Consider the following 26,729-nt stretch of genomic DNA (forward strand, 5'->3'; position numbering starts at 1 on the left):
GAGGGCCCAACAGGGAAGACCAGGCCAGGCCCTCTGTCTTCCCTCCCACAGGACCACCAGTGACCAGTGGCTCACTCTGGGGTGGGGCTCCCTGTCCCCTCCTACTGTCTGTCAGCAGTTGAACCACTGGGCCATGTCACCTTAGGTGGGTAGCTGCTTTCCACTCCCTGGCTTGGCCAAGGACTCCTGCTACTTGTGATGACCTGGGCACCACATTGCTTCCCCAGTATTCACCAGGCTGTGTGCGAGGGGCCCGAGGGCAGGGCCAGAGCTGATGGATGCTGGTGGTTTGCTCCATTCTGAGGTGGGTGTGGAGCTAGTTAGTGGATGGAGACCGATGTGCGTCAGTACCATCCCCAGACCAGTGGGCACCAGGTCTAAGAAAGACTTAGAGCTTCTAATTTTGTTCAAAAAAGAAAAATGTTGGGAATCCTTTCTTTTTTAACTTTTGGATCACACCTGGCAGTGCTCAGGGGTGCTCCTGGCTCTGCACTCCAGAATCACTCTTGGTGGTGCTCAGGGATGCTAAGGATAAAACCTGGGTCGGCCTCATGCAAGGCATGCACCCTCCCCACTGTACGAGGGCTCTGGTCCCAGCTGTGAACCTCGAGCAGAGAGGTTCCCACAGACCTGGTTTTCAGAGGCAGAAGCTCATCTGTCCTGTCTTCCTCTGCAGCCTTTGCCTCTTGTGGGCTTATTTTCCTCATGCTTAGTTGAACCCCAGCCGTGACCAGTCTGTTCTTCCCACTGATCCTGCTATTGTGTGATGCTAAGTAATTTCTCAGGAGCCACCTAATGACTAAGACCTGGGAATAGGGTGAGAGGTGCGGGCTTTGGGGCTGTGTGCCAGTGATCCTTGCTGCTTGCTTTCTCTTCATCCTGAGAACAATGGCTGATGGTTTCCGCAGTGGTGCTCTGTGATGCATCTGGCAGCCTTTCGTCTCAGACCTGAGGTGGCTTATCAGGGTGCCTTTTCCTTTAAGGCCACCGAATGCAGCCTTTTTTTTCTTCCTGTCCTAGGACAAGTCAATACGATTTCATGGGAACAGCACTTTTTGAACTCCATAACAAGGTTTTCTGAATAATGGCAATGTGCTATTTAGGCTCTGAAACAGCTGCGATGCTTTTGTCAAGGATGCATCTTTACCAAAATGACAAATTAAAGCCCAAATGCTCTGCTTGGCAACAGTTGGGTCAAAACATTTAAGTCATTAATTAGAAGGAACTGAAGGGAGAAAATTTTGCACAATTACGCAGCATTGCAGACTCAAGTTCATCTTGGAAAATGCAACTGAATTCTTAAGGAAAAAAGGAAAAATGAGGGCAGCCCTGAGTGGGGCCTGCCAAGCTTGTCATTTGCAAATAAATCAAAAGACCATCATTGCAGCAAGGAGAACCACTGAATAGAGTTGCTTTGTCATTCTTTGATGGGCCCCACACTCAAGCCTGCTATTAAAAATGAATGCATTCAAGAGGCTCTGCATTAAGAACATAAACAATTAAGGGCACTTGAGTTGCTCAGCTGAGAGCTGCCTGGAAGATAGGAGAGCTTTCTCTGGGATGCAGGCCCTGCAATCTGCCTTCCAAGGAGCCAGAGAATGGCAGCAATTAGTGTTGCTATCTCCGCCCCTGCAGCCTTCAGCATGTTCTTTCTTTCTTCCTTTAACCCCTCCATGTTTCCAGAGAAGCTGCAGAAGTGGGTAACGATGAACCGAGAAGGCCGAGTTGGAGGGACTCAGGTGGAGCCTGGGGGGGGTTGCTGAAGGAGGGGGCCACAGGATGGTAAAAGTGATGATCTGCCCCCAGTGGGTGACTTCTGATGGTGCCACGAGTGGGTCTGTCACCTGGCGCTCTGTTCTGTTTCAGTCACCGGCTTAGCAGGGGCCTGGTCACATTGCCAGGAGCGAAGTGCCTCGCGGAGTCCCGCAGCGGGCAGCCATGCCCCTGCTTGCTCTGCTCTCACTCACGGGAGAGACTGCTGCCGCTCCCTGTGCTGGGTGCTGACCCTCGGCGGGTTCTTTTCCCCCTTGGCCCATTCTCACGGGCGGTCTGCCGGCCCCGTGTGCTGGGAGAGTGGGCCTGAGAGGGTCTGGCAGCTGCTCTTGTGCTTGACCAGGGCTGGCAGGTGTCAGTCTGGTTCCCCCGTCCTGTTCTGCAGCTCACGCGGCAACCAACTAGCCACAGACCCTCTGAATTGGGGGTGCGGGCCTGCTGTCCGGTGGTGTAGGGCGACTTCTGTGCAGGGCTGCTCGGGGGACCATGTGGCGCCGGCAGGCGGAGCCTGTGCCCAGCTCTGAGCCATCCCCCAGGCTGCAGTGCTCCCCCAGGTTTGGGGACCGTGTCTTTGGCAACCACTGAATGATCTAACCATTCTATCTTCAACTTTGGTGGTGTTTTAAAATTTTAAAGTTGCTTAGGTTTGGGGGGGTGGCACACTCCGTGGTGCTCAGGCCTTTCTCTCGGCTCTGTGCTTAGGCTTCACTCTTGGTGGGGTAGCGGACTCTCTGGGCTGTTGGGGATCGAATCTGGGCCAGCCACGTGCAAGGCAAGTGTCCTCCCGGCTGTACTTTCTCTTCAGCCCCATAACCTCAACTTTGATACACCCAGAGCTTCTCATTTGAGTTTCCTCAGTGTCAGGTGCTTTCATTGACACAGTTGTAACTTAAAGCAACTGATGTGTTCAAATTTAAGCCAGGGTTTCTGAGCGTAGTGGTGAGTGCAGGTGTGTGTCAGCAAGAAGTCTGCACTAGTGGCCTCGGGGCCCAGGGCACTGCCCGTCCTTGCAGAGGGAGGGGGTAGTAGAGAATTCTTTGCCGTGTATGCACTGCATCATTTCAGGGTGTGCTTGTGTGTGCTTTTGCTTTATATATTTGGGCCACGTTTGCGTTGCTCAGGACTTGCTCTTGACTCTGCTCTTGGGGATCATGCCTGGTAGGTTGTGGGGCAGCATATGGGTGCTGGGTATCAGATAGAACCCAGGTGGGCCAGGTACACTGGGATTAAAGCCTTCCCACTGTATTGGTGCTCCAGCCCAGCCACGCACTGTGTGTGTGAGGCCAGATAGGATAGGATAGGATAGGATAGGATAGGATAGGATAGGATAGGATAGGATAGGATAGGATAGGATAGGATAGGATAGGAGGCTAGGCTAGTCTAGGAGAGTAGGATAGGATAGGGTAGTAGGATAGGCGAGGCTAGGCTAGGGTAGGATGGTAGACTAGGCTAGGCTGGCACAGGACAGGACAGGATAGGATCGTCAGGAACTGGAGATGAAGTGCTGTGTATTTTGCTCAACCTGGGGCTGGCAGGGCGCCGGTGTGGGTCGAGGCCCTGCTCCCCGGCGTGTGGAGAAGAGAACTGTCACTCCACCACGCGCTCCTGACTGAGCAGACAGCGCCGCCGTGGGCACGCTGGGGCGGCGTCCCTGCAGCCAAGGCTGATGGAGGGGTGGCATGGCGTGCCTGGCTCTTCTGTTCAGGTGTCCTTGCTTTGCCAGCAAGACTGTGTGGAGAACAGCTTTGTTTCCGGTCTCTGTAGGCCCGCTTTCCTCCTTGGAGAGAGGATCGGGAGTGATGTGGTTTCTAAGGGTGTGTGACAAGCCCCGAGGCCCTGGGCTGGGCTGTGACTCAGGCCCCTGTTGGTCACAGGCCTCATGCGCCCACCACAGTCCCCTTCGCGGTGCAGTGACACAGCATTCACAAGGTCACCTGCGGGAAGCACGGATTCCCCATAACCCTACACCACACAGTCGCTGTTTTTATTTTGGGTATTAATTTACAGTGTGTGGCCACACTCACATTTCTCAAAACAGCCACACTGGCAAGGGATATATGTCTGGCTCTGCGGCGAGAGGGCAGGTCTTGGGGCGAGGCCTGGCACAGCGGGCAGAGGCACGGCCACACTCGCTCCTCTTTGTTCCTCCCCCTCTGCTTTGGGAGTGACTGTGTGGTTGGCGTTTAAGCACCTTCCACGCAGAGCTTTGATGGGTACTGACCCTGCTCTCCAAGGTGGTGTCCTGTGTTTAATTGCTCTTCCTGTTAAATAACAGCCTCTTATCGGGAGGGCCAATGCTTTGTGGGTCAAAAAAAACCTCCGCAGATGGTTGTGATGTGTTGAAACTGCTTTTACATCTTTACCTGGCTCTTTTCTTTTGCTTTGAAACTCGTGCGGCAGCAAGTACCTTCATGCATGGAATGCTTTTCATTTGAACTATTTCCTTAGGATAAATTCTTAGCTGTGGGAAGCCTTACCAAAGGGCTTGAATAATTTCATGCTCTTGAAGCATATTGGCCAGTTGCTTTCCGAGATGACTCTACCACTTGATTCTGCTCTCAGTTTAATGTGCTCTCTTTCCAGTTCCCTTGAGGACTCCCCATCATTGGGTTTTTATTAATTTTTCTTGCTACGCTGACCTGACCCGTGCAGAGTGACCTGCCTTGCTGGCAGCGTTTGCGCTTTGCTGCTCCTGCTAAAGGTGGACTCCGTGCTTATCGTTTCACATACTCAGAAACTTCTGTCCGAGGGTTTAGAGGTGATCTACTTACTTCCTGTGTGCGAGTCCTCAGCCTAGTAGCTTTCACGATCCATCAATTTGCAGTTAGGTGGACTTTGCTCTTCCTCAGCTGACTTTGGGCCAGCGCCTGGGGATTGCTCGAGACCCATCTCTCCCTGTTCTGTTCTTCAGACAGCATTCGTTAAATGGCACAGTGTGGACCATTGCGGAGGGACTCGTAGGGCCTATTACTAGACAAGGGGTAAAGAGGGTACACACGAGAAATATGGGTTCATAAAATCCTGCTTCTTTAGTTCAGATGTGGTTGCCTGTTGTGGCTTCAGCCTTTCTGCACCTGCGGCTGTGGTGGCAGGAGCTTGGATGCTGACTTGGAAGAACAAGTCTTCAGTTAAAAAGTCCTAATAGGGGCGGGAGCAATAGCAGAGCGGGTAGGGTGTTTGCCTTGCACTCAGCCAATCCGGGTTCGATTCCCAGCATCCCATATGCTCCCTTGAGCACTGCCAGGAGTAATTTCCTGAGTGCAGAGCCAGGAGTAACCCCTGTGCATCGCCGGGTGTGACCAAAAAAACTGGAAAAAAAAATAAAAATAAATAAATAAAAGTCCTACAAAGTCCACCAGGGCTTTGACTGCAATACTAGAAACAATTGACTGTATTTGACTCACTTATTATATTTTAAGTATACATGATCTTTGACCTTCTAAAAAAAGTTTTCCTACTACAAACAAGAACCTTACTCTAACACGGCTTTGCGGTGGCTCTTCTGGTTGAGTTCTCTCCTGGTCGTTGCATCTAGGGAACTTGGGACTTGTGTTTGATGCGGTGAATCACTCGTGTGAGAGTTACCCTGTGCTGGCTTTCAGGCAGGGAGGAGACAGATGTGCTAGGGCAGTGTTTACTGGGAGTCTGGCTTTTATCTCCTGTGTGGATGGAAGCTGTGTGGAAGCTCTAAGTAATAAGGGATTTGAAGGGCAGAGGCTTGGTTTACAGAACGATGGGGCACACTATGGGAGAGCTGGAAGGCCCTAGAGCAGAATTCACTTTTGATGGGGAATGATTGCTTCACGGCGGATTTGAAGTTGGCCTTGAAGGGTTTGGTAAGAGGGAATTCGGTGGCAGTGTGGCTGGAGTTGACATGTTCGCCTAGTGATTGTGATAGGCTGCTAAGAAGGAGGGTTACGAGAGACCCAGGGCTGGAAGTGGCTTCACTGAGGACACTCCGGGTCTTTGAGCTTTGTGAAGTCTGTTGTGTGTCTTCTGGGAAGCATGGGCACGAGGGAAAGCGCCTTCCTCACCGTTTGTGGGGCTCCCTCGGGCCTCCTGAGGAGCTGATTCTCTGTGAAGTTCAGCATCTCCTAGGGGCTTGACTTGGGCTGTTTCGTTCTGGTTTGAGGCACACCTGATTTTGGGTTTGCTCTTGAATGTTGCTGTACTCTTGGCTGCCTTGTATTGTGCCAGACATACAGGTAGAGGGAAAAGTTGAAATAACGCTTATTAGTAGGAAGCGAATCTATCTGTATCTTAAAACAGGAAAATGATTTCTTGGGACAGTGTGGTTCTCATTTGTAGCCTTCGGGAGGAACAGCAGGCTATCTGAAGAGTTACGGAACTTTTGTAGTAGCTGCTTATTAAGCAGGGTCAAGTATCCAGTTTAACCTGCTTGCAAGTTCTGGTTAAGAGTAGAAACAGCTGCAGCTAGCGAGATTTACAGTGGGTAGGACACATGCCTTGCATGCAGCCGGCCCAGATTTAATCCCCAGCACCCATATGGTCCTGAGTACTGTCAGGAGTGATTCCTGAGTGCAGGAGCCAGGAGTAACCCGTGAACACCACCAGATGGGCCCCCAAACAAAAAACAAAATAGAGGTGCAGCTAAATTTGCCAGAATACCCTGATTTTGAAGCAAGAGATAATCAAAATAAATTATGTGTTCGTGAAGCTTTTTAATGATTCCTTTGAAGTATAAAAAAGGACAGGTGAATGCCAATGTAGCAAGGAAAGAAATACAGTGGCCTGAGAAAGAGAGGGGCAGACATAGAAAGATTGCACTCATTTGTGGAATATAGAACAACAGAGTAGGAGACTAATACCCAAGAATAGTAGTATATAATACCAGGAGGTTGGCTCCATAGCTTGGAAGCTGGCCTCACACGCTGGGGGAAAGTCATCCCAGATAGAGAGGGGGAACACCAAGTAATAGGTGATTGGAGATCCTGCGGGGGAAGGGAGATGCGTGCTGAAAGTAGACTAGAGACTGAACAGGATGACCACTCAATACCCCTATTTCAAACCACAACACCCAAAAGGAAAGAGAGATATCAAATTGGAATGCCCCGACACAGAGGCAGGGTGGAGTGGGGGGGATGGGACTGGGGAGGTGGGAGGGATACTGGGTTCATGGGTGGTGGAAAATGGACACTGGTGGAGGGTTGGGCTCTCAAACATTGCATGAGGGAAAAACAAGCACGAAATGTGTGAATCTGTAACTGTACCCTCACTGTGACTCACTAATTAAAAAGTAAATAAATTTAAAAAAAAGAAAAAAATGTCAGGGCTAGGATGAATGGAGACATTACTAAGACCACTCGAAAATCAACAATCAATGGGATGACGAGACTATGCTGATGTATGTCAGTATATGTAAGCAGAATGCATTCTTTTATTGGAAGGTTACTAAGTCACTGTATGAAGAACCCACAATTGAAAGAAATACCTATCCCAGTTGTGTGCATGCTCCAGGAAGACCTTTTTTTTTGGGGGGGGTGATCACACCTGGCAATGCACAGGGGTTACTCCTGGCTCTGCCCTCAGGAATTACTCCTGGTGGTGCTCAGGGGACCATATGGGATGCTAGGAATCAAACTGCATGCTATCACTCCAGCCCCCACTCTAGGAAGACTTTTGCTCATTATTGTTAGAATTGTTAGAGTACTCTCCCTGGTTTTAAAATGAAATTTTCCATTCTTGTATGTGTTTATATGCATTAGTTACTTTGGTAAAGTGAATGTTACTAAAAAATCAAATTGAAGGACAAAAAAAAAAAAGAAATACAGTGGCTTGGTAAATATGTGAGAAGATACTTAATCTCCAGAAGAATCTAAGTGTGAAAATAAGAATATTCACTTAAAGAATGTATCCTGGATAAGGTCTTCACAGTGCTCGGGAGAGGGTTCCCAAGGCCAGACCTGCCTCTAGTGTGTCGGGGTCCAGACTTGATCCCCAACCTTGGTCCACAGTCACTCCCAAGCCCCTAGATGGGAATAGCTCCTGGACAGTGCTGTGTGTGGTCCAAAAACAGCCCAGCACAACCCAGTATGGACCCCAGCTAAGAGTGGAAGCCCCTTGCAGACTGGTGGGCGTGAGCATCTGCCCTTCGCTGCTGGGCAGTTGACCACGATGCTCTGCTTGTCCTTCCTTCCGGACTTTGTGGAGTGTTTATCAAAGCAAAAAGTTGGGGGCGGGCACCGGGCAGCTCTCTGGTGCTAGTCCTGGTGGTGCATTGAGGACCGTGTGTGCTGAGAATGTGCTCCAGCCCTCTGAGGTCTTGCTCTGGCCCCCAGTAGTTGGGAAATGAGGTGACAGCTCTGATAGCAGGAATGCTTTAGTGACAGCTGGGCCCTCTTGTAGCAGGGTGAGTGATGATGTGCTTATTGCATCTGTGTTTTGCGAGGGTGGGGATGGCCCATGGTTCTCCCCCGGCCCCTTTCACTGCTGCCCTGTGATATCCAGGGATCGTGTGGCACCTGCTGGTGCTCCCAACCTGAGTGGTGGTGCTTGTGCAGTCCTGGCTGACTGCTGAAGATCACACACCAGCCAGGACATGTGGGTGTCTCTGAGGATCAGCCGCTAGGCCTTGTGATTACAGGGTAGGGGCCTTTGAGGTGTGACACCCTCCCACAGGCCCTGGGGTGCATTTTTTGAATAGAAATAGAAAAGTGTTTTGTAAAATGCCACCACCCCTGAGGTTAAAGTGTGTCTCTCCACTCCTGTCTCCTGCATGCAGAGTGAGAACCTGAGGCATTGCTCCCAGAACCAGCAAAATACTTGTCATGCTCACCTTCTCTTTATTTTCATATTTCTGTACATCTGTCTGCTCAAAGCTATATATATTTTCAAATACCGTTTAAAAACTGGAAAAACCTAAAGGAAAACTTTTGTTTGCAGAAGGGACAGTACATAATGCTCCCTGGAATGTTTGTAAATTAGGAGTGAGCCACAGGGCCCTGTCGAGGGGGTCTCTAAAGAGCATTCCTACCCTTTGTGGAACCTGTTGCAAGGAAAGGCTTAAGAAAAAGGAGATCCCATGCTTTCTAGGAGAGCTGTGATCTTGAGTGGTGGCTGTGGTCAAATGAACCGTGCGGGACTTACCCAGTTTTGTTTTTGCACCTGAGACAGCTGCTTCTTTTTTGCATAGATCTCTTTGTTCTCCAGTTACAGCAAGGTCATGGAGTTCGCTCTTGAGAGCATGTTCTTTCGCAATCCATCCTTCCATGGCGAAGTCTGCAGCCTTGTTGTTGGTCAGGGAGAATTGCGTTGGCCCGACCTATACTAGGCCCCTCACAGCCACAGGGCTTGGTGCTCAGTTACTGGAGTCTTCTTCATAGAGAACAAAGAGGCAGCTGCTTGTTGCTATTAATGTAGCTGTTTACTTAATCCTTGGGGTTTCTACTTCATCTCACTTTGTTATTTGCTTCTCATAATTTCCTCTTGTGATCCTTTTCATTGCTTAATTGAATAAATATAGAGGCAGCTTTAGTAAGCATTGACAGACAATGAAATGAATAAGGTCAATGTTGGAGCTCTTTTGGGGTGTGTGTGTGTGTGTGTGTGTGTGTGTGTGTGTGTGTGACGTTTTGCATTGTGGATGATTGAGCCCTTCCCCTCGCAGGTGTAAGGCATGCGCTGTCCTACCCCTCTGGCTCCCCTTGCTTGCCTTCACAGCAGGGCCTGGCTTCTTTAGATGCAGAGGGGCTGCTTTGCATGGCTGGGGAGGGGTTTGGCGGTGGGCCGTTTTTTCAGGTGGCTCCTCTGTTAGCCGGCCAGCTGTCTCCTGTAGCTTGGAAGCTAGTGTGTGTCCCCTTGTCCCTTGAAGCTGAGCAGTTGGTTGGCTGTGGACTGGGAGCTGAGCAGAGACTTTTCCTCCTTTCTTCTCCTTTCTTGAGAGTGGCCCAGATAGCATATTTGTTAGGTCTTTGCATTTGGTGCTGAACTGATACCTAGATCACCTGCTTTGGCTGTCACCTAAGTTGTTGCTGCTGCTTTTGCTTTTTGTTTTTGTTTTGGGGCCACACCCAGCAATACTCGGGGCCTACTCCCGACTGCATTCAGGAATTACTCCTGGCATGCTTCGGGGCCCATATGGGATTCTGGATCGAAACCAGGACAGCTGTGTGCAAGGCCCTACCCACTGTGCTACCTCTCCGGCCCCTTAAGTCCCGCTTCAGTACTATTTGCTGGGGTGTTGGCAATTTTGAAACTTCATGAAGGTGGCTACCAGGAAAATACATAATTTCTTTATCTTTCTACATCTGGACCTGTGCAGAAGGAAGTTTGGGCTTATTCTGCCCTCTCGTTCCAGACTCTGGTCTCATTTCAGACCCTGGAAAACGGGACCGCTCTGGCTGTGCTCTTGTGCCACTGCTTTTTGATACCAGTTTGAATGAACCTGAAAGAACGGCATAAGTTGCTATGGTGCGGCATGATTGAATAAGTACACGGAGGGGTTTGCAATCATCAGGTTAAACTATGTAGATTTTCTGACTCAATTAAACCAGTCATTATCTCTTATTTAACTGACCAGTAAAGCGTGTGATTATGTCTTACTTTGCAAGTGGGATTAATATCTACTGTTTATCTCAAGATAAATATTAGTAACCATCTGGGAAAGCGTTTTCATGGCCTCAGAATGAGGCAGTGGAGGACTGAAGTGTTGGGTCTGGAGTTTTCTATTTCTGAACTGATTCTGACGTGTACTAAATATTTATATGACTTTGTCTTTATAGACTGAGATCGCCAAGAGATTGAATACAATCTGTGCACAAGTCATCCCATTTCTGTCTCAGGAAGTAAGTAAAACTGTTCAGCTGTTAAAGTGCAATTATGTTGCTTCTCTGTTTGCAAATTAGGTAGTTTTAAGATGTTAATTTTATCACAAGGAAACAAGTGTGAAGAACATCTGTTAGAGCCAAAGTGTGCAACCCCCCCTGCTATTCCTTCTAACAGAGCTAGGGGCATGCTGGAGAAGTGGTGACAATAGCTCAACATCAAATTAGTTTGTTTTTTTTTTTTTCCTTTGGAAAACTGCAAAATGACTATCAGACCAAAAGATTTTGTTTTCATTGAGCTGTAGTGTAAGTTTGGTTAGATACTGGTGACAAATCGAGAGTCCTTTCTGGAGAGAGTTTTCCCCCCTGTCACATTTAAAGTATTGTTCTTTGGAGTTGAGGCAGTAACAGACTTGGTGTCCCCGGACATTTTTCCTTGTCTGTTAAGTCAGATTGATGGAGTGGCTGCCCATGGGTGGAGTGGATGCTAATACTCTCTTGAAGAATAAGTTGGTGTTATTTTATCTTTAGTATTTGAGAGGGAGGGGAAGATGTCCCAGAGAACCGTGTGTGCTTTGCTTGCGGGGAATCCACATTCTGGCCCAGGGACGTCACATGGTCCCTCCACCCAGCACTCACGGGTGTGGCCCCCAAGAAGAAGCATTTGGAGAGGGCAAAGCTTTTTGTGAGACTAAGTTGTGAAATTGACTTAAAACCAGTGGTGGGGGTGGGGGTGGAGTGGGGTGTTTTTAAGTTTGCCTTCCTTTTGGATACAGGCTAGCAAATACTCCACTTGTAAAAATAAGTACTGGATGCTTCCGGTCTGAGATGGGGGCAGTGCAGGGGCGAGGCCAGTCAGCCCCGTGTTCTGATCTGTCGCAGCCTTCATCCTGTGTTAGCTGCCTTTGCAGGGCACCATCTTTGTCACTGCCCAAGCAGCTTCTTCCAACTGAGCATTTGTCTAGCATCACAAGTTAGATGTGTTGGCTTTTGAAATCTAGTTTTTTTTTTTTTTTTTGCTTTTTTTGGGTCACACCCGGCGATGCACAGGGGTTACTCCTGGCTCTGCACTCAGGAATTATCCCTGGCAGTGCTCAGGGGACCATATGGGATGCTGGGAATCGAACCCGGGTCGACCGCGTGCAAGGCAGACGCCCTACCCGCTGTGCTATTGCTCCAGCCCCCTTGAAATCTAGTTGTTAGTCTTAGACTTCGCCAAGCAAATACGTGGCTTTGTTATGATTTGTGGGCAGAGCAGGAGGTGTGCAGAAGGAGTTTTCAGCCTACATGTAACGAAGGGGGCAGGGCATGGGTGGTGGTACTGTACCCTGGAAAGGGTGAAAATTGTAGGAATTTAAGTAGGGGAGAAAGTCCCAGAGTTTTCCTAAAAGCTTTGGAGTCATGGGCTGGGATTCAGAGGAGTGATTGCAGGTTGAAAGTTGGGATACATAATATCCTCGTAGCAGAGTTTCTGCAGGTGACTGTGCAAGCCCTGACCTGCTCAGACTTACCTGTAGCAGTCCCCTTCTGGGAAAAGTGCTCTCTTTCCCATTTCGTTGGAGTTTTCTCTCTCTCTCTTTTTTTTTTTTTTTGCTTTTTTGGTCACGCCCGGTGATGCTCAGGGTTTATTCCTGGCGGTGCTCAGGGCACCATATGGGATGCTGGGAATCGAACCCATGTTGGCTGCATGCAAGGCAAGCACCCTACCTGCTGTGCTATTGCTCCAGGCCCTGGAGTTATTTCTAAGGTCTCTGGTGGCCATTCCTGACGTCCTTTTTGACATTTTGACCTAACCTTCCCTGTCAGAGGTTGGAAGCCATGACTGACGCTGATTGGAAAAAAAGAGAAATCCTATTCACTGTCTCCCTTGGCCTCATGTACATGGATGCCATGAAATAATATGGCATTGTTATCTTTAAAATCCTCTCTGCATTGCGTGTGTATTTGTCTCTCTGTTGCTGGAAGTTATGATGACACTCTTGGACCTCTCGCTAATAACTCTTTTCCTCCAACTCTTTGTTTTCAAAGCACCAGCAACAGGTGGCTCAAGCAGTGGAGCGCGCCAAGCAGGTGACCATGGCAGAGCTGAATGCCATCATCGGGGTACGTGGCCTCCCGGGTCTGCCTCCTACAGTGTGTATAACCAGCTTTCATTTCTTATTCATTTGATTGCTGCTTAATATTGCTCTGTGATAATAGGGTGGTGGGGTGGGGGTGGGGGGAGGGTTTCTTAATATCCTGTGATATTTCGGGGGAAGAGAGATTAGCGTAATAAGATCTTAGGGGGAATTTTTAAAGGAGGGAAGAAAAATGTGTTTTGGGTTTGTGGGCCATACCTGGTGGTGCCTGACTAGGTATTGAACTGGGGGTTCCTGCATGCAGAGCACGTGCCCCAGCCCTTTATCAGCCTCTCCAGTCCATCCTGGAGCTTTGGAAGGGGAAATAAATGGCATTGATCCAGCTACACTTAAAATCTCCTTTGCTGGTTTGTGGAGATGACTTCCAGGGCCGGAGTGCTTGTTTTGGAGGCAGGAGACCCAGGCTTACTCTCCTGCCACCTACCTCACAGTCTCCTGCAGTGAGCCGAAAGTGGTCCCCAAACCAAGCCTTTAGACACTCCCCTCCCCTTAGCTTCGTTTGGTCAGAACGACATTTTAGGATGGCGTTTGAAATATTTTCTCTTTCTCTCTTTCATCATTGGAGATCACAGTGAGGTCAGAACACTTCTGAAAACTACTCCCTGTGCTCTCTGGGGTATGAGAACGTACACAGTCGTTTGCACCTTGTCTTTCACCTCTTCCTGAATGGTTCGGTGGCATCCATCCCCTTGGAAAGACGTGGAGGGAGAAGTGATAATTGTCTGCCCTAGCGCTCCCCTGTCCTTCGTGCCCATTTCTGGTGCTGAGTTCAGCTTCTTGCTCGCACCGGCTGTCAATCACAGCATCCTTTGCTCTGCATTAATGAGCCTGGTGAACCGTGTGGTCTAGCCCCGTCTTGAGTTCATATTTCCCCGCACCAACCCCCGCTCCCCCCAGCATCCGGGGCGCTTCTCCTGTTTTCTGCCTTTCCAAAGCTTAAGCAAAAGAAGTAGCAGAAACAAGGGATGGTCCTTTCTGATTTTATTCATATGTGAGTGCCTCAAGCGGATTCAAATCACTCATTTATCAATTTATGTTAATTGCTGTGAGAAGATGCCCCGCTGGTCTTTAGAGCCCGCTCAGACACTTTGTAATGATAATTAGACATGCTGCTGCACGGATCAGGAGTGGCACAGTCCAGCGATGGCCACAGACAATGGAACCAGTTAATCCATCAGGGTTTAAAATTACATCCCAACTGGAGATGGAGAAAAAACATAAGAGCCAAGGAGGATTAAAGAATGAGCCTCAGCTTGAAAACTCTCCTTTCATCAGTTTCTCAATTGCAGATCGGCAGTTGGGTTGCCTGTGGTAAGCTATTGGCAGTCAATTAGGTGAAATAAACTGGGAGGGTGACCTTCATTTCCTTTTAATAGCTTTTTCCTCCCTGAAATGGGGAACTTCAGTGGATTTTCAGCTTAAATTTTATTCAAGCTGCTTTATTACACTTGACAGCTTAGCTCTGCATAAACAATTCTCCCCTCCTCCTCTCTCTCCCCCGGCCCTGGTGCCGTGTTTCACCCCCTTGGTATCACATTTTTGACTGTTACTTAGTGGGCGCTCTAATCACATCCAACAAAAACCACAATTACATCTGCATTTGTCTCCTGCCTTCTGTCCCCTTTTCTTGTGTAATGAATCTCTTTATTTCAGAGATCAAATCAAATATTCACTGGTACTTTTGCATGTTCCGTGTTTGATTAGCAAAGACTAATAGCAAATTGTACTTGTAGCTGGAGCACAGAATTTTTAAACCCAGATGAATGAGGACAAAAAAAGCCTGTTTTGATTAAAGGAAGACATGCAAAGCAGGTCTCAAGTACCCAGTTAAACTTTGTGGAACATGTTTGTTTTCTGAGAGGCTCTGCATTTTTACATATCATTCTTGGTGGTAAAACTTGGATACTTGGGTGCTCAAAAGCGCACCGCTCTGCTCTGTTGTATGCTTTACAGAGGAGGAATTTGTATGAACCAGGCATTTATGGGTAATAACTCAGTTTGAGCTGAGTCAGAAAATCAAAACTCGCAGGTCGTTTTAGAAGGTCAGACGAAATTCCTGGTTTGTGAATAGCTTTAGTCTAGGAAATGTGTCGTGATCTAGGCAGGTCCGCCCAGTAGCTGGCAACAGTGACCTGAAGGAGGGGATTGGGGTTCAGGATAAGACTCACCCCCAGTCACATGTCTGCAAGAGAATAGCATGTGTGATTTTTATAATTGTAAATTTTGCATCAGCGTATTAATTCACCTCAGGAGGGTCTTCCAAAGTTTGTAGTGATCGACAATTACCCCACACCACAAGATTCATGCGCTTGGCATATGCTTGCTTTTTGCTCGAAAGGAATTGTGTGCGTCCTGGAAAATCGAAGTAGCATAAAATTGGGTTGACAATTCAGTGGACCTTTGCACCCCTTCATTGAGCATGCAGTATGTCAACCTGTCTCCCCAGAGGGAGGAGGCACCGGGAGGCTGGCAGTTCCTACAGGCAGCAGCTGCTCTCAGAGTAAAGGCGGACTGGTTTGATAGCAGCTGTCAGTATTGTTCGGGCACCAACTTAGGGTGGAGAACAATGGGCGCGGCCTTGCTCCTCTGCACAGCTCTTCTGCCTCAACTTAAAGGCTAAGAAAAGAAATAGTAATTTAACGGTTTAGACATCTATTACAAGTGGGAAAGATCCTGAGAATACCCTTTAAAATGCAAATGAGCCGAAACAGTCTCATTCCCTTTAAGGTACAATCAAGGAGCTTACTCCTGCTTTCTTGACAGGAAAAGTTTCCCTCTAGAAAAGTGCAGAAAGTTCACTCTTCTCAAGGGCACCCACCTCGCGGGGAAGCGGAGTTTGTGCCCTGATCTCTGAATGTTCTTTCCAGGGAGAGCGGTTATCCTCTTCCCGGCCTGTGGGAGTTCCTGCTGCCCATTTCTTGCCAGTATAGAAAAGATAGCTGTCACATCTGATGGAGGATACTGGTCTATTTTTTTTTAAAGCATAGAACCTGTTTAAATAGATAGTGGCTTGTAAGAAAGATTAACTTCTTTGATATTGGATGCTTAGAGAAACTTTTGGAAGAGTTTTTCTATTTTTGTCTTTTTTGATATTTTAAGTGGTAGCAGATTTGATAATCGGCAGGATAATTACTGCAACCTCACTGCTAGAAACTTGCTTTTATTAGCTCTGCAATGAGGTGCGTTATGTTCTTGTTTCAATAGGGGATATTTACCAATGCAGAGATCTTAAACTGGGTGCAGGCTTTGGCTTGCACACCGCTCATTTGTGCTGTAGAAAACAAGTGCACTGTGAGAAGAGAGCTTTTTAGAAACTTAAGATATCTTACCTAAAATAGTTAATATTTTAAGCAGCTTTTTTTACTTCTTAAAAAATAATAATTCTATTAAAATCGCTCAAAACAAATCAGTCTATTTAGTGATGTATAGCACTTTGGTTGTGGTTAGGGGCAGGAAGGGAAGGCGGGAGTGACCAACTGCAGACTCTTGCTTCCCCCTGTGACTTAGAACTTGCAGCTTGGAGCTCTCCTCTCTCCTTCATTTTGAAGTGATTCTTCCTTAGGGTTTGAGATCAGGATTCCAAATTTGTGATGTCAGTTGCGTTTATATTACATAGTGTCTTCATCAACACGTCTAGATCACAGAGCTAATAGACATAGATTTGGGTTTTTTTTTTTTTTTTTTTTTTTTTTTTTTTTTTTTTTTTTTTTTTTTGCTTTTTTGGTCACACCCGGCGATGCACAGGGGTTACTCCTGGCTCTGCACTCAGGAATTACCCCTGGCTGTGCTCAGGGGACCATATGGGATGCTGGGAATCGAACCCGGGTTGGCCGCGTGCAAGGCAAACGCCCTCCCTGCTGTACTATCACTCCAGCCCCAGATTTGGGTTTTTGTTGTTATTGTTTTCATTTGAGGTGCGAGTTACATGTGGTAAAATGCCACAATCTTTAGATAGATACAGTTCAGTCACTCTGACACGTGCACAAGTCCATAAGCCTTTCACATCCCTGTCTTAGCTATAGATTATTTCCCATCAGTCACCTTTGGAAGGTCTCTTTGTCCTTTTTGGTCAGTTTTTCCCGTGCGCCAAGACAGATGGTTACTGTGGATGAGAAAGCAAGACCTGAGCAGCAATTATTATGACTGAGCTAGGGAGGTGTGGGGTGTTGGGGCCGCACCCAGTGGTGCTCAGGGGTCACACTTAGCAGGCTCAGCGGACCATATGTGGTGCCAGGGGTTGAACTCAGGCTGGCTGCATGCACTAGGCAAGTACCCTCCCTCCGGTACTGGTCCTCCGGCCCCTAATTTTCCTTTTTTACAGAGGATGTTTGCGTAAGTTGTGTATGGTTTCTACCTAATGCCCTGGTGCCCACTGTCACAGTGTGACACTATTTGTGCTTATCTTTTCAAACACTTCCTTAGTCCCTGTGGAAGGCTTCCCAGGTGTGTGCATGGATCAGCTTGGTCTGCTCGGAATCAGTCCGGTTCTTGGCAGTTGAGTGCGGCTGAAGCAGGCCCTGTGCTTGAGCTTCTGTTTGGGTATCTTGGACAACATGTGTACTGGGCATAGGAGCACATGGACTTGGGGGACACTGGAAGCTCTGTGACTACATGCATCGGCTTGTCCTGATCAGGGTCCTGTGTGTAAGTGGACAGTGGGTTTGGCTGAGATGAGAGCAGAGCCTGTCGCCTTTACCCTGCATGCACTCCTGATCTGTGTGTTCCTCTGAGTACCCAGTGGACTGGCCGCTGGTCCCTTCTCCCCTGCCTGAGGGTTGGAGAGTCAGACATGGCCGGACACTGGCTGTGTGAGTGCTTCTTAAGGACCCTGCTGGAGGATGGGGGAGGAGCAAAGCACAGGAGGGAAGTTGTCTGGGGACCCGATGGTACAAGTGGAGATGCAAGGACGTGAGGAAGGCGCTGTGGTCAGCCTCCTCCCTGTGTGAGGGGGACAGGCCTTCCCTGCCACTGAGCCTTCGGGGGTCACTGGGAGGCAGAGAAGTGGACGGAGTGCTCAGTAAGAGGAGAGGTGGGTCATGGCCACTGTCCATTGTCTCTCCCTTGCACGGCATGCCGGGGGTCCTGTAGTGCTGGAATCAAGTACCCAGAGTAGTTTCCTGTGGTGGGCCCACTGAGTATGGTGGCTCCAGCAACCTCCACTTTCCTTTTCATGCCTTTGCCTTTAGTCTGACTATGTTTTCTTTATTTTTTGGGGGGGGGGGTAAGGTGGGAGGGTTGGTTTGTTTCTGGACCATACTCAGGAGTGCTCAGGGCTTACTCCTGGCTCTGCCCTCAGGGATCACGCCTGGTGAGCTCGGGGCACCCTATGGGATGCAGGGTGTCGAACCTAGTGGGATGTGTGCAAGGCAAGCACCCTTCCTGCTGTGCTATCCCCTCAGCACCAGTCTGACTTCCTTTTCACAAGCAGGCCTTCTGCCCTGTCCCGAGGGCTTGGCTTTTGCACAAATGTGTGTAGTCCTTGCTTCACTATAAAACAGCCCAGTGTGGAAAGGAGACTGGGTTCTTTTTATTTTTTTTTTAATATAATTATTTAATTTTGGGGGTCACAACTGGTGATACTCAGGGGTTACTCCTAGCTCTGCACTCAAATTATCCCTGGCAGTGCTTGAGGGATCCAATGGGAGGGATGCCTGGGATCAACCTGGGTAGTGTTGCATGCAAGGCAGACGCCCTACGGATACATCCACCCAGGAGCTTCTGCCCCACCCCACCCCACTTTGGTTGCATGAGGTGATTGGCGTAAGGGTTAGCAAAAAATTTTTTAAAAACTGGGTTATTTTCTCCTCTGCCTGTCAGCTGCCTGTCGCTGCACTCGGGGAAGCGGAGGAGGCTTAGGGGAGCCTGTGATCGTTAGGAGTTTGCAGTCAACCCCAGGAAAGCCTGTCAGTAGTCCAGCTGTAAATTCCTTTAGGAAACATGCTTATCCTCAGAGAAGACTGCGAAATAGCTAGCTACTTGAGAGACAAAATGAGATGGCCTCCTGAGTGTGCCTCTCCAAGCCCTCTGACTTGGCATTTAGTGACAGCCCGCCACTAAAATTCCAGCAGCCTGGTCTGTGGCCCCTTTTCCAAAGGGAAGGCACTCGGGCACTTCCGTGTGTCATACCGTGCTTGGTTGGTTTCGAAGCGTGCAGAGTGGACCGTCCCTGAGGGGTGAGGACTTGGGTGTGCCGTCTGTCTGGGTGCGGCTTCGTCAGAATCACGTCACAGTCACTAGTTGTTAAGAAACTTCTTTGGGTGTTGTTTGCTTTTTAAACTCCCCTACATATTTTCATACGATTCCATTCTTGATTTCTTCCAAGAAGGCTTCCTAGTATTCTTTTCAGAGAGCGAAGGAGCTTCAGTATTGACGTGAGAGCATGCCATTTTAGAGTGGACTCTGATTTTCTTGAAGATAGAATTTAGATTCCACAAAAATTACCCCATCCACTAGATACAGCTCAGTGGTTTTACTATATTCATGAATTTGTATAGCCTTGACCATTATTTAATTTCAGGTATTTTCCTGTCTAACATAGTTCATTTCATTTTCCTTCTTGTTATAAGTACTGTTCACTGACAGTGCAGTGAAGCTTGGTTCTTTTCTGCATGCTCCTTTTTTTGCTGTCTTAATGGGAGAGCCTGGCAAGCTCCCTGTGGTGTATTCATATGCCAAAACCAGTAACAATGATGGTCTCGTTCCCCTGACCCTGAAAGAACCTCCAATGCAGCACCGCTGGGAAGGATGAGTAAAAGGAGGCTTCTAAAATCTCAGGGTTAGGACGAATGGAGACTTTACTGAGACCACTCGAGAAAATTGACACTCAACAGAATAGGAATGTCTGACTTAGCCCTGAGTTGCAGGACTTGATGGTCTCCATTCCTGCTAGTTAATCAGCTGTTTCTCTTGTGTGAAAAGCAGGGAACTTCCCTTACTACCATCTTGGTCTTGGTGTTGTAAGATATGGGGTGTTTTATGGCGCTCCAGGGACCCCTCCCAGCCATGCTTGACCACTTGGCAGCTTGGCTTGTGCATGCACGTGTGTTTGGGCCTCCTGGGCTGAGGGTCAGCTGCATGCCAGGCACGAGCCTTAATCACCCCCCCACCCCCACCCCTTGGGCTCGCGCGCGCGCACGCACACACACACACACACACACAGCACCACCACCACCACTATCTAGAACATAGTAAAGGATTTTGAGTCACTTCCGGCAGTGCTCAGGGCTTATACCTGGCTCTACTCAGGGATCACTTTGGGGGCATGAGGGATTGTGTGGTGTGACGGGAATCAAACCTGGGTCAGCCACGTGCAAGGCAAGCACCCGGTCTGCCGTGCTGTCCTTCTGGCCCTGCCCCTAGAACATTCTCAAAAGGACAGTAAAGAAACCTCAGATGCCCGCTAGCAGCCCTTCTTCCCCCATTCTCTGCAGTCAGAAAGCTGACTTTAATTTTCCATGTAAGTAGGCTGATGATCTGGCCCCTTTTGTGTCTGGTTTGCAAGGTTTACTCATGTTAGAGCATGTACTTCAAACCCTCTCAGACAAGTAACATTCCATGGTAGTGTTGACGACATTTGTGTATCTTCTCATCAGTTGATGAGTGTCTAAGTGTGTTTCCATTCCGGGCTTTTATGAGTAATGGTGCTGTGAAGACTTGGGGGGTGTGTGTGTGTGTGTGTGTGTGTGTGTGTGTGTGTGTGTGTGTGTGTGTGTGTGTACATGTCTTTTCTCTCCACACTATGAACGAAATCACTGGATCATAGAAGAATGCTAATTCTCTGAGCAACTGCCAGGTTGTTTCTCTAATTAGTGGGTGAGAATGCTGGTTTTTCTAAACCGTCTCCAGCACGTGTTCTGTTGTCAGTGAGACTCTAGCCCCCATCTCAGTGGGAAGTAGTTCTTCCTTATTGTGCTTTTTGATTTGCAGTTCCATGATGACTAATGGTGAGCTGCCCGGCGCCAAAAGCTTGGGTGGTTTTGGAAGTGGATGTACCTAAATAAACTTGATTTTTGAGGACTTGTTCTAACCCGGGCCTTAAATCCCTGGCTCTCACCAGTCATCATTGTCACAAACCCTGAAAGTATCCTGGGCAGGTGAGACCAGCTAGGCAGAAGAATGATGTAGGATGAGTTGGCCGGTGGGGAAGCCTTAGAATAAAGAAAAAATGAAGAAGACTTTAGCTTCTTTCATCAGCCATCTGTTTCACCTCTGTTTGTCATTGTCTTTGTATTCTGTATTGAGTCATTCGGTGGAATGTTGTTATTATTTTGTATTGTTGTCTTCAAGTGGCTTGAGAATTCTTGGCCTCAGTCAGCGTTTTTGCCTGTTGATCACCCTTGCCCCTCTCCAGGCGAGAGGCCGTCCACATAAGGGGAGGTTTTCAGAGAGTGCCAAGAGTTGTGTCTTTGATGATATGCCAGCAGAAGTGTCCTAGCAAGCCAGCTAGCACGTCCCCGCTTTCGGCTTCTCTTTTTTTCCTCCATGCTCCTAAGAATCAAGTGTTTTAAAGAACTGAGAAAATGGCAGAAATCGAGGAGGAATGATTTGTAGAGAACTGTCACCACGTGTACCAGTCCCCATTTCTCCTCTCAAAGTGTTTGAAGTGCTGAACGCCGCTCCCTGGCACCCATCTGGCATTGGTGGAAATGCTGCTTTAGGACTCAGTGTCTGTTCTGGTTGGGTTTGGCTCTGATCCGTTGGCCTCATTTTCCCCAAGGCCGTCCAGTGGGTTACATTTCTGGAGCTGAAGTGGACTCAGTGTTCATCCCTAAGTAGCACTTAGATTAGCGTGCAGCAGGCCCGGGAAGGGTGGGGGGCAGTCTTCTCTTGGATCACAGGTGTCTTTCAGTTGTGCAGAGGCCAGTGGTTTTCAGTTTGGGGCCCTGTGGGTGAGCTGTGTGAAAGGTTGAGTGTATGTGGTCTAGGCAGGTCTAATGGTGATAAAACCATGTGCTGTACCTGTTTCACGGGGGAAAAGGAGGGGAATTTAGAGTCAATTACAGCATTACACCAAAGCTCCAAATGTAAATAGCAAAGTAATTTTATTGTAGTAACAGTTGACCCAAGCTGCGCTAGGTAATAGGCGAATTAAAATTCTAAATGCATGCCTATTATTTGACATGGATGAAGCTACTTTATTTCTTGTGTTTCAGTATCATTAACCCATTATTTGAGGCTTGTTTTACTTGTCCCTTCCTGCTTCTTACCTTGCTTCTATTGGTTGTGTTAGAGCAAGTTTGTTTGTTTGCCTTTCTCTAATTCTTCCTCGGCATCTCTGCCCCCAGCTGTTTTCTGCAGCACCCAGCTGCATTTCTGGTGTTGCCCAGGACTTTATCTGACTGCTCAGAGATCATGTCTGGTGTGCTAGGACTTGCCTGGGTCAGTCACTTGCAAAGCAAAGTGCCTTGACTGCTCACTGTCTTGTCTCTCTGGTCCCCAAATTCCCTCCTTCCCTCCATCCCTCCTTCCCTTCCTTTGCTATGCTTCCTGGCAATGCTCATGGGTTATTTCTGGCTCTGCACTAAGGAATCACTAGGGAATCACTCCTTGCAGTGCTTGAGGATCAAAGCTTGGTCAGCAGCGTTCGAGGCAAATCCCTACCTGCTGTAGTATCTCTCCATCCACACCCATCCCCTGCCAGAACAGTTTTCTAAAGCATGTTTATGTGTGTGTTTCTAATGTAGGAGTACTGCTATTTATTCAGATATTGATTAAGCTGATTAAGTGGTCATGAACTCCACATACTTTAAAAAAATTTTTTTAATTGAATATCCCTGAGATAGACCATTATAAAGCTGTTCATGATTGGGTTTCAGTCATACAATGGTTCAGCACCCATCCCTCCACCACTGTACATTTCCTACCACCAATGTTCCCTGTTTCCTACCCCCGACTCCACTTTCCTTCTTGCTCTCTCTCCTTTCCTTTTGTGCATTATGGTTTGTAATACAGGTACTGAGAGGTCATGGTGTTTGTTTAGGGCATTCAGTATTTTTACCAGGCTGGCAAGGCTGGAGTAGCTTTTTCACTGGATGGCCACTTTGGGGTGTGGGTGTGACTGCTGAGGTTTCCAGAAGTACAGGGAGGTGGGGGAGGTAGCCCATCCTGATGCCAAGAAAGCCTGGAGATTTCAGTCACAAAACCCCCCATACCCAAATATTCAGGATATTTTGTCTCAGTGAGGTCTGTCCTGAGAGGGTGGAGTCAGGCTGAGATTGGCCACGGTTCTGGACTGTGGGAGCAGACAGCTGCCAGGGTTCTGCTTGGGCGGTCCCCAGACGGACCCGCCCCCTCCAGTTTACCCCAGTCTGCTCAGCCGTGCAGGGTCCAAGATTAACTGCGGCTTTTGATCTCTTGAGATTTATGTATGGGTCTCTGAGCAAGGCTGGTAGCAGAGCTTACACAGTGGTGCTGGGGTTGGTTCATGGGGGTGACCGCCAGTGCTTCCTCCTAGCCCCTCCCAACTCTGAGAAAGCCTGTAGATTTCAGTCACAAAACCCCCACACCTGAATTTTCAGCAGATTATATGTCAGTGAGGTCTGTCCTGAGAGGGTGGAGTCAGGCCGAGGTTACGGTGGCGATTGTGGATTGTAGAAGCAAGTGGCTGCCAGCGGCTCCGCTTGGGTGGGCTCCAGGCTGACCTGCCTCCCTCGGATTAACCCCGTCGGTTTAGCCATGCACAGGTCTGAGATTCATTGCGACTTCTGATCTCTTTCTAAATTTATTTATGGGTCTCTGAAATAAGGCTGATAAATGAGCTTGGATAAATAAATCTCAAAAGAAATCAAAAGCTACAGTTACTCTTGGACCCATGCATGGCTCAACAGACCGGGGTGAATCGGAGCCGGAGGTGGTTTGTGGGCATGGCTCCCACATACCTAATTTTTGGCTGTTTAATTTCTTCGTAAACTTGGCCCCAAGTTGCTGGGGTCTGACCAAAGGCATAGCGGTAATTTTGGGGTGTCAGGAAGCCTGAAGGCACCATCAGGCTGCTGATGTACTTGCCCCACAGGTACAGGATGACCGGCTGGCAGCAGCATATCCCCATGATGTTTGTGTTTGATTTTAAAACACAATCAAGTCAGCTGAAAAAGCAGATGATTTTTTGGTTTGTTTTGGGACCTCACTCAGTGATGATCAGGGTTTACTCCTGGCTCAGGACCCTATGGGATGTTGAGGGTTGGTCAGCTACGTGCAAGGCAAGGGCCCTAACCGCTGTTCTGTGGTTCCTGCCCACTGCCTGTTCTTTCGAGTGACAAGATACATGATGCTGATGAAGGAACAAGTGAACAATTGAATGCTGAAAAGACTATATTTTAGGCAAATTTTTCAAGTCCCTTGGTGTTTGCAAACATGAATTATGATACAGTGGGACAGAATTCCAGCCGAGGTCTAGACTAAACTTTCTTGGCTTTAGGCCCGATAGCTGTGGTGGGAACCACCTTTAGGGACACAGTGCCCCGTCCTGTAGTCCTGTAGTGTCTGGAACGCTGGCCTTGGCCTTCCTTCGCCCACCTTCATCCTGGCAGAATTGTTTCTCAGTAGTCAACTCTGTTGCCGAAAACTCCTGTGGCTGATCAAGAATGCTTCTTCTGATAACTTTATAGCAGCTTTTACTTGTACCTTTTCTGCTGTATAAGCCTCTTAAGTATTTTATTTTTCTATTTTTCTTATTTAAAAAATATTTTAATTGAATCACCGTGAGATAGTTACAAAACTTGAATGATTGAGTTTCAGTCATACAATGCTCGAACACCCATCCCTCTGCCAATGTAGCTTTCCTGCCACCAGTGTACTCGGTACCCCTCCCGCCGCCACCTCCCCCCATCCAAACCCTCCCCGCCTTAATGGGGTGCAGTTTCCTTCTTTCTGTCTCTCTAACTTTGGGGCATCATGGTTTATAATACAGATACCGAGAAGCCTCCTCAGTATTAACCCAGAGTTGACTAATAGGAATTAATCCTGAATACACCGTCTCCCTTTGGCCCTGGAAAACCATGCTAGCTGAGAAACGGCCTCCCTGGTGTGAGCTGCAGTTTGGGGTGCACAGGATCGATACCTTCCAATTCCTCTAGCGAGGGCCTCTGGGTTTTGTGGTGGTTTTTGGACTTTGTTGATTTCATAACATGATCTGCCCTGCTTTTATTTTAAAATAATGTTTTTGTTTGTTTGGTTTTTGAGCCACACTTGACAGTCCTCAGGGGTTACTTCTGGCTCTGCAGTAAGGAGATTAGCTCCTGCCAGTGCTCGGGTGACCATGTGGGGTGCCAGGGATTGAACCCAGGTTGACTGCGTGCAAGACAAGCGCCCTTCCCACTGTATTATCGCTCTGTCCCCATAAAACACATTTTTAATAGCATTCACGTGTTTCCATTTTGATGACGGTGACAGGTCCAGGATTGGGTCAGAGAAAATGTTCTTGGGATACAGTGGCAGGCGGCTCTCCTATTGCAGTAGATTTTTTTCACTGGCCCAGATATGGGACCACTCTTTATTTCACAAAGTATTTTTGAAACAACACTTCTTATTTGCTGACCGTCCACTGAAGGAACCCAGTACCGTCGTCATGGGCTTGCTCTGCCGCCTTCCGGAGCCTCCGTGCTAGAGCCAGTGAAGTCCTTCTTTGTCTGAAATGGGGAACGGGAGCAGGAGCCAGGAAGTGGAGGAGGGCGAGTGTTCTCACAGGCCTGAAATGTGGGCCCAGATTTGATGAGCAGGGTGGAGTAGTGCTGGGTCTGGGCCTTGTGGCCCGCTGGAGAGAGCCTGGAGGCCTTCACAGTGCGCCTCCTTCCTTTTGCACACATGGTTGCTCTGGGTCTGGAATTCCTTACCCTGGGCACCCATGGCAGGTCTTGCTTGCCACCCCTGCCTGAGGTGTGTGCTGAGCTCAGGCGGGACCCTGGGCTTGGAGGTATTCTGTGGGAGCATTGTAGGCCGTGCAGATGCTCTCCATGTCTCTAGCAGCTGCAGCCTTTGCATTAACTTCTTTAAAAAGTCATGTCTGGGAGTGTGGCTTCAGGGGTGTCCTCTGCACCCCATCCTCCCCTCCTCAAGCCCCCCAGCTCTCCTGCTGTGGCCCTGAGGGCCTTGGGAGTGGGTAAGGCTCCCCACCCCAAAAGCAAACAAAAAAGCCAAGCTAAGAATGAGAGAAGCCCATTGTCTCTAATAAATGAGGAACAGTTTTCCCTTTGGCCAGAGAGTGGAGCAGGGCCGAGGGGAAGTGCCCTGGGTAGTCCTGCTGATACTCTCTCTGTAGCTTAAGCCTTAGGTTCACGCCACAGAGATTTGTACACAGATGTGGCAGCCCTCCCCCCTCCTCCAAGCCAGTCTATTCAGTAATGGATTAGAAAACACAGTCTACTTCCTCTTTCAAAAGCCCATCTTGGCTTCATTAGAAAATCTTTTTCTTTTTCCTGTTCAGTGATGACCTGAGTGAATATGCCTTTCGTGTGGCATAAGTCACCTTGCCTAGGAAGTTGTCTTTTGACGACTCCATTCTAAATTGGGTGGGGTGGGGTGGGGTGGGGTGGGGGGGGTTTGCTGGGAGGGCTGGGAGTGGGGAGGGGTTCCTGGGAGGGCTGGAAGCAGGGTTTTGTACCCTGTAGTTCCGGTCCTTCCCCTCTGCTTAGCCTCTTGTCTTCTTTAATCAGCACTGTGCCTAATCACCCCACTGCACTTGCTTGTGTATGCATCACTGCGTTTCCCCCCAAAACCGGACATAGCTCTTACTCGCCGAGTAATGATAGTAATTGCTGTAGGGCAGACTAGTCCCTCCGCCTTCTCCGAGCACATTTCTTATGGCAGGTGTCTAGTTCCTAATTAAGTGCTAATGAGCATGCTTAGTGGACCGTGGTGCCGCTGCCAGCTTCTTCAGTTTTATGTCTTGCCATCATTGGGCTCTTAAAAGGTGACAGAGCAAGAATTAGTCTTCGGGACGACAGGAAGGTGATTTCATGTGTAAAGAAATTATCATGGTCTCAGATGGCGGGTGATTCGCTTATACCTTCTGAGCATTCTTTTGAATGTTGCCACGTCA

General features: G+C 48.4%; 1 protein-coding gene across 4 annotated transcripts in view; it reads left to right on the plus strand.

The window, feature by feature from the left end:
• LOC101542330 (TLE family member 1, transcriptional corepressor) overlaps positions 1-26,729 on the plus strand; it is a 93,623-nt gene that overhangs the window by 19,695 nt on the left and 47,199 nt on the right. For 2 of the 4 annotated variants that reach the window (XM_055136658.1, XM_055136666.1), the window contains exons 5-6: positions 10,515-10,577; positions 12,585-12,689. In XM_055136658.1, coding sequence (XP_054992633.1) covers positions 10,515-10,577; positions 12,585-12,689 — 168 coding nt within the window. The remainder of the gene's footprint in view (positions 1-10,514; positions 10,578-12,584; positions 12,690-26,729) is intronic. The other 2 variants (XM_055136669.1, XM_055136673.1) reach the window with 1 other exon arrangement.

The sequence above is a fragment of the Sorex araneus genome, chromosome 1 (assembly GCF_027595985.1).
Source record: "Sorex araneus isolate mSorAra2 chromosome 1, mSorAra2.pri, whole genome shotgun sequence".
Taxonomy (NCBI): domain Eukaryota; kingdom Metazoa; phylum Chordata; class Mammalia; order Eulipotyphla; family Soricidae; genus Sorex; species Sorex araneus.